Source organism: Solanum tuberosum, unplaced genomic scaffold (assembly GCF_000226075.1).
Source record: "Solanum tuberosum cultivar DM 1-3 516 R44 unplaced genomic scaffold, SolTub_3.0 scf00348, whole genome shotgun sequence".
Lineage (NCBI taxonomy): Eukaryota > Viridiplantae > Streptophyta > Magnoliopsida > Solanales > Solanaceae > Solanum > Solanum tuberosum.
Window position 1 is genome coordinate 524,682 of NW_006239285.1, and position 12,530 is coordinate 537,211.

Genomic DNA, 12,530 nt, shown 5'->3' on the forward strand with positions numbered 1-12,530 from the left:
GTTTGCCCACAGTATAAGTTCACTGATCTCGTTGCTCTTAATAATTTGTGTACATAAATTCATGATGTTTTAAGAGGAAGCTACCAACAGTCATTTCTTTTCAATAAATAATTTTTTTGTAACAAGAGAATGACATACTCAATGAGCATAAACATTTTAAAAAAAAACAATATTTCATGTTAAAATGTCAAAGTGAGATATTATTAGTTTCAAGAAGATGAAGAAAGAGGTAAAAGCGAGAAATGATGAGCTGAAACTTAGGTGAACAAACTGCAGTCACGAAACAAATTATGAAGACAGTTACGAAGAGATTAAGATATATAAATAAAGTAGGTTGAATTAGCATCTGGGAAACGAAAAGAAGTATGTGTATCTGTCATCTATACGATGTACAATATTACAAGGACGGATTCTCAACTACAAATGACATCATCCTACTGCTCCATCAGAGTATTCAACACAGCGATCATGAAGTAGACATACGTTTACCTGTCTTGGTGCTAGCAGTTCATTAACATCAGCATATATTCCCTCTATATCAACATTAAGAAGAATTAAGGTCACATCCAAACTTAAGCTTGTCCAAAGTTGGAAACTTCACAACCCCTGTAAGGCAAAGAGAATAAACAGCCAGTTAATACTAACTTAATTGCAAAAGTAGGCAGTCCTTCAGCATTATATTTCATCATCACATCATTTCCAACATAATAACACATGGAAAAACCAAATGAGTAAGAATAGACAAAGGTTCAATACATGAGCTTACTTTGAAAATGGCAGGCAAGGATATAACATACTATCAGTTAGCAGCTTCATGAATCACTTATTATTGAACTATGGTAAACAAGCTTTCTAAAAAATCACTATGCAGTGTCATGATTAATTAGATAAAGGCAGAGGTGCAAACATTAAACCGTTGGTTTCAACAAAGACATTTCACTTATTTTAGAGGTAATGGAAGAGACTTCAATTAGAGGGATCTAAATCCATGCAAATGTATCGAGATTTGACTCCTGTTGCACTAACTTTCCAGAAGTAGGAATAAAACCTGTTGCTCAAATAGATACTCAGAGAGTTCACTTCCACAGACACTCTCTGTCAATGGCCGCTTAAGGTTATTCAAGCGATCACAGAAGATCAGACTTTTTTTGTCCAATTATACAATGTTTCCAGCATTTTCTTTCCTCTCCTAATCTTTTCACTTATATGGCACATATGATTTTAAAGAAGGAAGTTCTCCGACAGAATGCAATTCTGATTATCCTCGTTTTTATTAGTTATCCTCAATCAAATCCCAACTTTAGAGTACTATTTAATGAGATCTCTTGCTGATTTTCATTGAGAAATGCTGTACAATTCTTCTAGGTGAGGCTCCTAAAAGGCACAGTAAGAGATGGTATTTACTTTGTTCTTCAAGACCTCACACTCCTATGAGATTTATATTATTTGGAAAGGGACCAAATTTGCCCTCAACTTCCCAATATGGTTTACATTTAACCTCCATTATACTTTGGGAACAAAAACATTCTTGCCATTAGCAAAGTTGTTAAATGCCTCTACTCCTAATGGAACTCCAGCTGAAACAGAAAAAAAAAAAAGCTTAAAGTTTTATATTTTTGCTGACGGCATGGCTACTTATTTGGGCACATATCTCTTTTCTAATTAATATATCAGTCTTCTTCCCCAAATTAGTCTTCCTCCACGGCTGCACCTTATGTTTCTTCCAAAACAATTTCAGAGAAAAGAAAACTATTTGCAAGCAACCACAGACCAAATTGTTGGGGTTTCTTTCCTGTTTTATTTTGGGTTCTGAGCAATGGTCTTGTTTGATTTAAGTGCACGTATAAAAACAAGATTAGAATCAATTGCAATAGTTAAGCCATAATCTCGACATGATAAGCAAAACCTAAATTTCACTGTTGATACCTCTGTAGGGGATGAAATGAGCAGGTCCCTCTCGGAATTCATATGACCACTCAATCGCCTGCATTCATAAAGCACATCAGATAAAAGATTCAAAAGTTAGCTATTCAAGGGCTCGTGGCATTATGCAGAGAAATGTAGTTGTTTCCTTTTGTTTCTCTTTTTCCTATTTTTTAACTGCAGGGAGATTTGTCACAATATGGCATTACCTTGGCTTCTCAGACTTCGTAAGATGTTTGGACATAATCGATGCCTGCAAATTAAATGTAAAATTCTTCCAAAGATCAGTGAAAATTTTCAAATAAAATAGGCTCAAAAGCTTGTCAATTTCTGGTCACTACGAAGTGAACTTCCTTCCTTTAATTGCAAAAAGTCTCAATTTAAGGAAATAAACCTTCTTTTCATAGCAATAGCCTGTTAATTTTCAGGAATTTTACAATTTCCTTTAAACCACCCAAGGAATGTGGTGGAATGGATGGGATCCCTCCATTTTGAACCAATGGTCTAGGGTTCGAGCCCTTGGAATGAAGAAATCCTAGTAGCGTGCACTTCCCGGACTTACACGGCATGAATATAAATTATATTTTGCATCTTTTTTTTAACAACTTAATCCATCATCTCAGGCTTTCAAAGTTAGTTCTTCAATATTTCACCCCAGACAACAACTTTATGAATTGTGCCACTCAAGTATATCAACTAAATGTTGCATGCTAAATTAAAATGACCTAACAATTATAGGTTATGCCAGAGATAAATTCTCCTTTTTCCCATTTTACTTCGATACAAATAATATCTGGAAACAGAACATTCAAAGGAACTTTTTTTTGGTTTAACCATTTGGTAAATCAAGTGACTGTTACATGCTAAATTTAAATGCCCTAACAATTATAGGTTAGTCCTTAAATGAATTCTCTTTTTGTCCATTTTCCTTCCTATTATTTCTCTTTATTATCCCCTTGGTCATCCATTGAGGCTAAAGAATAACTAAATGTGAAGAATTCAAAACCGGAGTTGAACAATACTGAAAAACAGTATTGAATAGAGTCAACAGAGCCGTGAAGATAGAAAATTATGCTGCTCGATGAAAAGACAAGAAAAAGGTAAAGGGCTTCGAAAAAAGTGAATAAATAAAGTCAACTGAGAGCTAAATCCACCATTTCTTGAACTTAATTAGGTTTGCAGTTAAAATTTTCATCCAATAAGTAATACTGAAAAAAACATTTCCATCTCAATATTTATGGCTAGATTAGCATATAATAACACCATTTCAGATAGCAAGAGCACTGATAACCCAATTTAAAGATGAAATTTAGTGAAGAATTTTAAAATTACTATGTTTGTAATAAGAGCATAGCCATCAAACTGACTCCATTATAAACTAAGTAGGCATTTGGACATGAACTTGAAAACATGATTTGAAATTATCAATTTCAGTGAAGGTATTTTGAAGTTGAAATTGTGTTTGTTTATAAGTTTTGCAAGCAAGGATTTGAAATCAAAGTGTACTTCTCCTCATAACCATGACAACACCACAATATGTAAAAACTATGTTTTCTCTTATATATAATTTTACAGAACGAGCAAACATATCTAAATTACAATTAACAAAGGATTCCTCACAGTAGCACCAACTGATTTTTGGGTGTGTTTTATGGAAAGGGAAAAGTGGGTTGACAAAGTAAGATTGGATAATCACTTTTGGAAATTGGAATAAAGCTGGGCTTTTTGAGTGGGTGTCTTTTCTTTTTTTTTTGCAAAATCTAAAATAATGGGACAAGTTTTAAATTTCAGAAAATTTGAAATCACAAATTTGAAGTTGAAATTATACCTTTGAGGTGAATTTGGTATTGGAAATCAAAATTTCAAGTTCAAGTTGTATTCAAAATGTGATAAACAAACACAGATTTGAAGTCGAAATTTGAAATCATGACATGAAATCGCATGTCCAAGCAACACCTAAAAAGCACTTGAATCAGAATTTAGCACACAAATTGACTCCATCGTAGCACCATTTTAGATAGCTAGAGCACTGATAATCCAGTGCCACCTCCATCTTATATTTAAAGATGAAATATCAGCACCATAAAGTATTTTAAGATTGTTAGGTTTGTAATAAGAGCATAAACATCGATCTGATTCCACTACAAACTAAAAAGCTCTCAAATCAAAACGTAGCACACAACTTGCCTTTATTGACAACACACGATTCAACAGTATGGTGGCAAGACAAAAAATTTGCAAGTGCTAGCTGTGATGTTCGTGCAACCAGCAGTAGAGAAGAGCTTTCAAATTTTAATGGAACTCCTACCCATAATGCTATAAAAAGTGTACCTGCTCTTGGATTATGCTCCTGGCTTCGACAAGCTGAGCTTCTAGCTCAAGCTCTCTCTCTGTTGCTTCTGAGGTAACTTCTGCACCCTTCTGTGCATCTTGCAGTTGACCCATCCGTTCCTTCAAATTTCAGCAAAGATATACAGGTTATTGTGTGTACATACAACACATGATCTTTGTCATCTAAACATAGATAGGAGTACAAAGCAAAGTATCTCAATGCATAATCACCTACTTCATTACCTTGATAGAAGCCATCTTGTTACGAAGACTCTCTTCAATTTGATCCCTAGCCATGTGGAGAGGCAGATCAAAAACATCCTGAAGGGTTACAAACACTTGAGTTTCTTCATGTCATTAAAAGGTACGACATCTATAAGAATAACCAATCCTATTTATTTCTTTAGAAAATAAGCTATACCGTTCTACCACCCAATGGGGACTGCAAGTGATCTGTGTCTAGCCTCTCACTGGTTGAAGATGATTGCCTCGAAGACCCATTTGGGGCGTTTAAGAACTCACGCATGTCAGCCTACAATAGGAAGGTCAGTCACACTCTCAACAAAAGATTGCTTCAAAAGTTTGTATTACACATGAAGAAAATTTGTATAGTCATCGCTGATCAATATACACAAGGCTGTGTCTTGATTGCAGCTGACTTCTATGGAAGACCCCATTTGGGACATTTTAGGGCATCTCCAACCCTACCCTCTATTTTACACTTTAAATATAGAGTTCTCTATTGTTTTAGACAATCAACCCTAACCCAATTGTCTATTTTACTCTATAAAAAGAATCTTCTTCTCCCTCCTAAATATTATATTTTTATTTTTTTTCATTTATTTTTCTTATTTCATAATATAAATCCTTTCTTTCTGTTTTCCAAATAATCACCTTATATGAAAATTCATGTAATATAAAAATTTCATTTTTTTTAATTCTTTATTTAATATAAAATTATATTTTATTCTAAATATCTATATGACATAAATTGCAAACAAATATCATATAATATACATATTAACGGACAATTCAAATAAAAGTGAAAAATCATTAATGAAATACAATTATAAAAACATTACATAACTACTCAACTTTCAAAATTATTATGTTGCTCCCATAAATGCTCTATTAATGCATTACAGAATTCAAAATGAGCATTTTTGTCCTTTATTTTTTTAGCAACAAGAACAACTACGAATAATTGAAAAAAAAAAAAATCAACAAGCACAACCACAATCACAACCACAACAATTCTCTGGATCATACACTAATTTTTTTCTGATTATTGTTAAATCTGGAAACGACCTACCAGATTACTAAATTATTGTTGTGATTTTTAAATTATTATGTATGTATTGTATTGTTATCTTATATTTAAATTATTATGTTATGTATAGTATTTTTAAATTGAAATTTTCATCTTATCATTTAAATTTTGTACATTCTTCATAGTGAAAATTAATAGTAATATTAAATTAAATCACTTAAAATGACGAAAATTTAAAATAAAATGAAATATTATTAATTCGGAATGAAAGTAGTATACATTAAATCATATTATTTTTAAAAGGTTATATTACGTTTAAAAAGAATTACGAATATTATAGATTTAATTAAGTCTTATATGAAAAATAATATGTTAATTACAAAATAATTTTAATAATAATATAATATTCAAAAAGTGAAATAGAGAGTATGAATAGTAGTTCTCCGAATTTGGAGAGCTACTATTCAACGCCCTATAATTAGAGTGTAGAGGATGAAATAGAGTGTGTTGGAGAAGGTATTCTCTATTTTACTCTCTATATATAGAGAGTGGATAGTAAAATAAAGGTTACTCATGTCAGCCAATAGCCAATAGGAAGGTCAGTCACATTCTAAACAGAACTGCTTTTTCAAAAGTATGCACTACACATGAAGAAAATTCTTATGGTCAATACACAAGGTCATGTGGCAAACATATTTCTTCTGTGCTTGCCATGCTCTTACAGTTTCCCTTTTGTATTCTTTTTTTCCCCAAAAAATTGACAGAATGAATAAACTAGGAGTAAGACGAGAACAATCAAAAGGAAAACGAATCCACATTTTAAGTAAACAAATAGTAAGTACTAACTACTAAGTATGCAGTATATAGACTGAAAACAACTTCAAAAAGACACTATAAATGGTGCACAGGCACTCGTACAAAAACAGGAGGAGTTCCATACTCCCGTTCTTCTCATTATTTATTAATCTAATTATTTTTTCTATTCTTTGGGATAAGCTACAGCAAATATATCCATTAATAATTAATTAAAGAAAGAAGCACTAGAATCCATTGACGTGAAATAAACTCTTCGTGGAAGACAGGTAAAAATTTAACTATGAAATTAAACACTTAAAATCATTGCTTGCAAAAAGCCACATAAGTCAGACAGAATACTAACTCTAGTAGAAGCTCAATGCATAGTGGATTTATCTGAATAGTTGGTTTCATGATACTGATAGTGTGAGGTTTTAAGAAAAAACACTAGCAGATTTTATGATCAATTCACCAGCTCCGAGTGTTGACCAATGCTGAACAAACTGCACTCAACTTCCTTAAGCAGTGTTTATTTGTGAATGGTTTCATAGGATCATGCAAAGAAATTGTGTTTATTTAAGTTTACTCAAGAAGTTATAGCAAAAAGTCTTTTTGGGGAAACGTTTCTTAAAGAAGTGGTTTTATGGTGTTTCAATGAAAGTTCTTCACTCACAAAACAACTATATTTACCCAAACACGTTTTATTTTTGCAGAACCCCTTTTCTCCGGAAAAAAATCCCAAAGTTATCCAAACAGTTCCTAAAACGTCTTTCACTGCACTTTTTTTTTTGGGATAAGACTGTTTTATCTATCTTCCACAACTCTAAAGTTCCATAGTTATCAAATTTTAACACAAATAATAACCATGAATCTCACAACACTAATTGCAGTTATCTAAGACATTTAGGATTTGTCATGCAAACAAGCCTTCCCTCCCTCACATCTGATCCTAGATAGATAGGGACATGCACCCTTATTCCATCAATACTCATGAGGTTATCTGACTAATAATTATATTTCACGTATGGACAACTCTGTAACCGACTAAGCACCTGTATTTTGTTCTATCTAACTTTTGACCACAACATGCTTACAAAATTAATACTAGTTTGAGTGTGCTATATCAACAAACTACGAACTAAGGGAGGCTATACTTGCTTGATATTTTGTCTGTCTATTCTTGAACAAATTTAGAGGTATTGGGAAGTGATATTTTCATAGAAGTCACAGAATTTTGAAAAAACAATCATGGATCATAGTTTTTTCAAGAAAATTTTCAAAACTTTTTTTGGGTGGGAAGTGCCCGGAGGCACTTGTTGAACTGAAAAATCTTCTTCCATTCACTAAACACTCAAAATTAGGAGGAAAAATAAAGAACTTACAATTATTCAAACATATTTTTCTTTTAGACAAGCTTTACTCTCAAAATGTTTTCCCAAAACTTCTCTCCATAGATTGTCCAAACGGCATTAATTGCTGAAAACAAGATGCTAAATCAAAACGCTGAATCGCTGCTAGGACTATTGAATGTACCTGCATTGATCGCAGTAATGCCCTCAAATCAGCATTTTCTGCAGCTAGTTCTTGATTTTTAGCTTCGTAGGCATCCACCTAATGAGTTAGACAAAATGATAAGCTTATCTAGGATACTGAAAGAGTTTAAGCAGGTCCATCGAGCACTTACAATTTTCTTGTAGAAGTCATTGTCAGTCTTCTTCCCATTCCATGTCCCACGTTGACGCCCTTCTTTCTATATACATTTTAATGGAACTGTTACACTCCGGAATACTAATGTGTACATATAGCACACCACAAAAGAGTTGATGTTACCTGGAGCAAATTCATTATTTCCATGCCCGATCTGGATTCCTTCTTTTTCTCCATCATCACTTGATTTAACCTCTCCTGGAAATCGCAGACCCATCCATAAATTTTAATGTTTAATAGGGTTGGAGATGGAATAAGCATAGTTCTGCATATATAATGATAGTAACGAAGATGAGAGAGATCTTACCTGCAACTTTATGTACTCCTTTTCCTTTTTCTTCATTTCATATATCTGCTGAGTTCTGACTTGCTATTTCAACAATATAATTCAGCATAGATGAGACCAGCTATGAAACACTACTTCATTATAAGCAGTATAAATAAATAGTAGTCGACCTGATTGCCAAGAACCATCCTCTGAAACTCATCTCTTTCCTTCTGCAACTTGTCAATTTGTGCCTTCAAAGCTGCAGTAGCTTTAGCTTCCTACACATAAATTTTCTCTAAGGTCAGCAAAGTGTACATCTAGACTCCTTGGTTTTATGAAACAGTAGGCTTCCAGACCTCCCTAGTAATTGTTGCTATCTCTCTATCTTTGACTTGTAGTTGAGATTCCAGCCTCTCCACTTTGGCCTCTAGTCTTGATATGTCTGATAACAGCCTTTCAGAAGAAGAAAATGTAACAATCATTGAACATCTTGCTCAGTTAAGAGAACATTAATATAGACAAAAAACCACAAGTAGACCAAATTGCCAGTATAATCAAGGCCTGGGAACTTTATTCTTTTTGTACTCAAGATAATCCAAATGAAATGGTACATACAGTAAATCACAGGAAAATGTTTATGCATACTATTGTACTGTACAGTCAGAAATATTCCTAATAATAGGAAGTATCTGGATCCTGGTCAAATTTACTTATATGCCTCTACCAATTGAATATATCTTTTTATACTTCCCTATTTCTATGAGAAGTCCATAACAACAACAACAACAACAACAACAACATACCCAGTGGAATCCCACAAATGGGGTCTAGGGAGGGTAGAGTGTACGCATACCTTACCACTACCTCATGGACGTAGAGAGGCTGTTTTCGAAAGACTCTAGATTCGAGTATAGCAATCAGAGCAAGTATGAAAAGGAAAACTGAGAGAGCATAAAATATAGCAACTACTACGGACACAATAATAACAACAAAATAATGCAATAATCGAAACATCATAAAAATAGACGGTGGTAGTAAGTCCATGCAATGCTCAAAATGTTCTACTTAAAGGCACAAATGCATTGTTTACAAGGCTCGAAAAGACAAGAAATAAATTTGATCTTAACCGCGAAAGAAAAGCAGTAAGCTCCCAAAATCAAGGGTTGCATTCAAACATCAAAAATTTCATTTTGAAGAAACAAAATTTGCGAAGGCACCAAAGCCTTTTTACTGAGAAAACACACAAAAGGTCAAAAACAACAGAGGTTGAAAAACCTAAAACTCAAAGTCACTAAGATGACACAAGAAAACCAAATAGATATTGAAAGAATCTATAACTTAATATTTTCCAGTTCAATATTGCAAAGAACTTCTACAAACGCTTAGGGGTCGTTTGGTAGGATGCATTAGAAAAAACAAAGCATGCATCAGCTTTGTGTATTACAAATACCTTGTACGGTGCATTTTTTCAACCCATGTATGACTAATGCGAACACTCTATCAGGTATAATGCTATCTATAGCTAATACATGGGAAACCATAGTATTATTCATGAAAGGGGTTATAATGCATGCATTAGCATAGTTAAAGACACAGTTTCCCTTCAAAACATTTTTCATTGTATTTGTGGAAGATATTTTTGTAAACAAATAGTTTTTTTAGAAATTATTCAAAGCATGTTATTTTTAATCCACCAAACCAAACACTACATAATAGATAATCTCAGCATAATTAATACATGCATAACTAATATCAATATTACTAATGTCAGCATTACTAATACACCCCATTCGGCATTATTGTTATACATCCTACCAAACGACCCCATCCATCAATAATTGGAAACTACTTTAAAACTACTATCAATTTCTTAAATGGCTTTCATTCTTTCATTTAAACAATTATTTCAAAGACAACTTCTCTTATCTTTATTCGTACACTAATAAGATCAAAGTTTAGACATGTAATATCCATCCAATCTAAAGAAAACCTAAGCAAATATAACAAAGTTTGTCACTACAAGATCATTTTCACGAAGCCCAACAGAACTACTTCAGAAGTCTTCAATACCGTTGTCTCTGCTCATTTGTAGACTCCCTGAATTCAATATCCCTCTGCCTCTGCTGTAATAGTGCATATACACAATTGCAAGTCCTTGCAATGGAAACCTACCAAATGAGAAATCAGTCAGATACTACGCACAGTTCAGCTCAATATATATAACATTCTCTATACATCTACCAATGAGTAGCATCATTCCACTAATAAACACAACTTTGAAGAGTTTCTTGCAAAACACTTGTTTCCATAGAGTAAGCTGGATTGGAATGAAAATAAGTTTCATCCGAACTTTCATTGGTCAATATTATGAAGGGGAAACAATTCAAATGTGATACTTTTTCCAATCAAATTAACTGTCAACTTCAACAATAATAATTTTTTTCCACTTGAACTATCGTAACACACAAATTAATATTAGAATGATATGAAGTGATATCACATCAAATGGGCTAAACAGAGTACAAATTTATGTTAGAAATTGAAATCATTTGAATATTTCAGGATCGAGTTATTTGCACCTGCACCCACTCATAACCTTTGCTTAAATCACAGTGCCCCTAGAAAAGGAATATTTAAAGCAGAAAATGTTTTACTTTTATCCATCAGCTTTCACTATCGTAATTCGATCAGTTACTTTCATCTCTCTCACTCAAATTTCCCCTCAACATGTCCAAACCCTAACGTATGGTTAGTAATGGATAGCTTAACCACCCCTCCCCCAGGCTCCCCACAGGTATACATTGTGTGAAATACAATGAGAAGAAGAAAATAAAAGTAAAATAAGAAATGGCGTACTGGGTCATGTGCAAAGAGATCGAGGGAAGCAGGAAACCCGAAAGTGACCAGTGTTTGGTTGAGATACTTAGCACAGTGCTCCAAATTGTTGATATCTGCAAAGTTACATTCACTAGAAAATACAAAACAAACAACAGAAATCAGTACATTTTGTTGACTTACATTGAAACAGATCAGTTGAAATCAAAACCCTAAAGATATTATTCTTCTGAATTACCTGATTCCCATGCCGCTAGGTGGAGTAGATGCACGCTGCAGAAGAATTACAATTGTTTAACAAAGGAAACACAAAGTAAGTAGAATGAGAGAGAAGGAGAAGGGTTAAAATACTCTGAGATCGTAATCATTGTCTGTAGGAGGCATGTTGGATGCTTGAGAAAAATCCAAAGAAGATAGATCTGAATGTAGGCCAAATTTTGAAATTGAAAATAGTGAGTGTTTCGTACTAGGAAGGAGGGAGGGAGGGAGTAGTTTATTCCATTGGTTTTCACTTTTTGCGGCAGTCCCCTTCACAGTAGTGCCACACCACACTCTCGAAAGTCGAAATTGGGGTAAGTACGCTTGACACGACCGGCGGATATGACGGGTCTCTGACGTGAACTTTGTTTTGACCAGCGGATTCTTTTGGTATCATAGGGATATTTTCTTCTGTGTTTAGTCCAGTATTAATTAATTTCGAAATTATTTTATTTTATATTTATGATATAATAATAAGATAAATTATGTCTATGCGATTGCATAAGTAATTTCAAATATATTTTTATTCCTTGGATAACTTTGTTTATATCATTTCTCACGCCAAAGGGCCCTTGAGAGTGGAACTTGGCCGGTCTAGCTTTTGAATTGGGTTAAAATAGTTTTAGGTGACTTTGTGCGGGGATGCGGGCTTAATCAAACCAAAACAGTTCAATTTCATATATAATAATATTTTTAAAAAGTATTTATTATTTATTTATTTATTAAAAAAGAAAATGATGATTAAGAAAAGGTTAAAAAATGCCCTTTAACATATTTTATATATATATTCCTTTTGGTTTCCAGAGATAATTTTTTCAACTTTCGTTGAAGATGTGCTCTTTTCTTCTTTCAAAGAATTGGCATCTTTTTGATTTGCTTGGTTTTTACCTTTGTCCTTAGACTCAAGTTTCGGCATATCCATGCTTACCGATGAGATGTTTTTGGCACTTAGTGCTAGTGGGACATCTCCTGCCACTTGTTGGGTTCTATCTTCCCTTCAGGATTTGAATTCTTTTTTGGACATGTGTCCAAATGTTCACATAACAATAGAAATTTGTTCATATTGATCATCACTGAGTTGATTGATTTCATATTGCATCACTCTTGCTTGTTCGAACAAGCTGGCTAATTCATCTCTGATTT

The 12,530-nt window shown here is 33.4% G+C and overlaps 1 protein-coding gene across 1 annotated transcript; it reads right to left on the reverse strand.

The window, feature by feature from the left end:
• Positions 1 to 288: 288 nt before the first annotated feature.
• On the reverse strand, positions 289 to 11,765 carry LOC102590371 (afadin- and alpha-actinin-binding protein-like). The gene is made up of 16 exons (XM_006361516.2): positions 11,481 to 11,765; positions 11,368 to 11,402; positions 11,151 to 11,262; positions 10,365 to 10,462; positions 8,651 to 8,747; positions 8,483 to 8,572; positions 8,334 to 8,396; positions 8,150 to 8,224; positions 8,004 to 8,069; positions 7,853 to 7,930; positions 4,676 to 4,786; positions 4,498 to 4,575; positions 4,255 to 4,374; positions 2,133 to 2,176; positions 1,927 to 1,984; positions 289 to 606 (listed from the first exon to the last, which is right to left on the reverse strand). The coding sequence occupies exons 1-16, from the start codon at positions 11,511 to 11,513 to the stop codon at positions 598 to 600; spliced, it is 1,167 nt and encodes a 388-aa protein (XP_006361578.1). The 5' UTR covers positions 11,514 to 11,765; the 3' UTR covers positions 289 to 597.
• Positions 11,766 to 12,530: the final 765 nt, after the last annotated feature.

Bases quoted from the DNA above. Each gene is read 5' to 3' on its own strand.
- LOC102590371 (XM_006361516.2), bottom strand. From the start codon at position 11,513: ATGCCTCCTACAGACAATGATTACGATCTCAGA. The intron at 2,177-4,254 runs GTACACTTTTTA...TTTAATTTGCAG, and splicing joins GGAGCATAATCCAAGAGCAG to GCATCGATTATGTCCAAACA. The intron at 1,985-2,132 runs GTAATGCCATAT...TTATGAATGCAG, and splicing joins ACGAAGTCTGAGAAGCCAAG to GCGATTGAGTGGTCATATGA.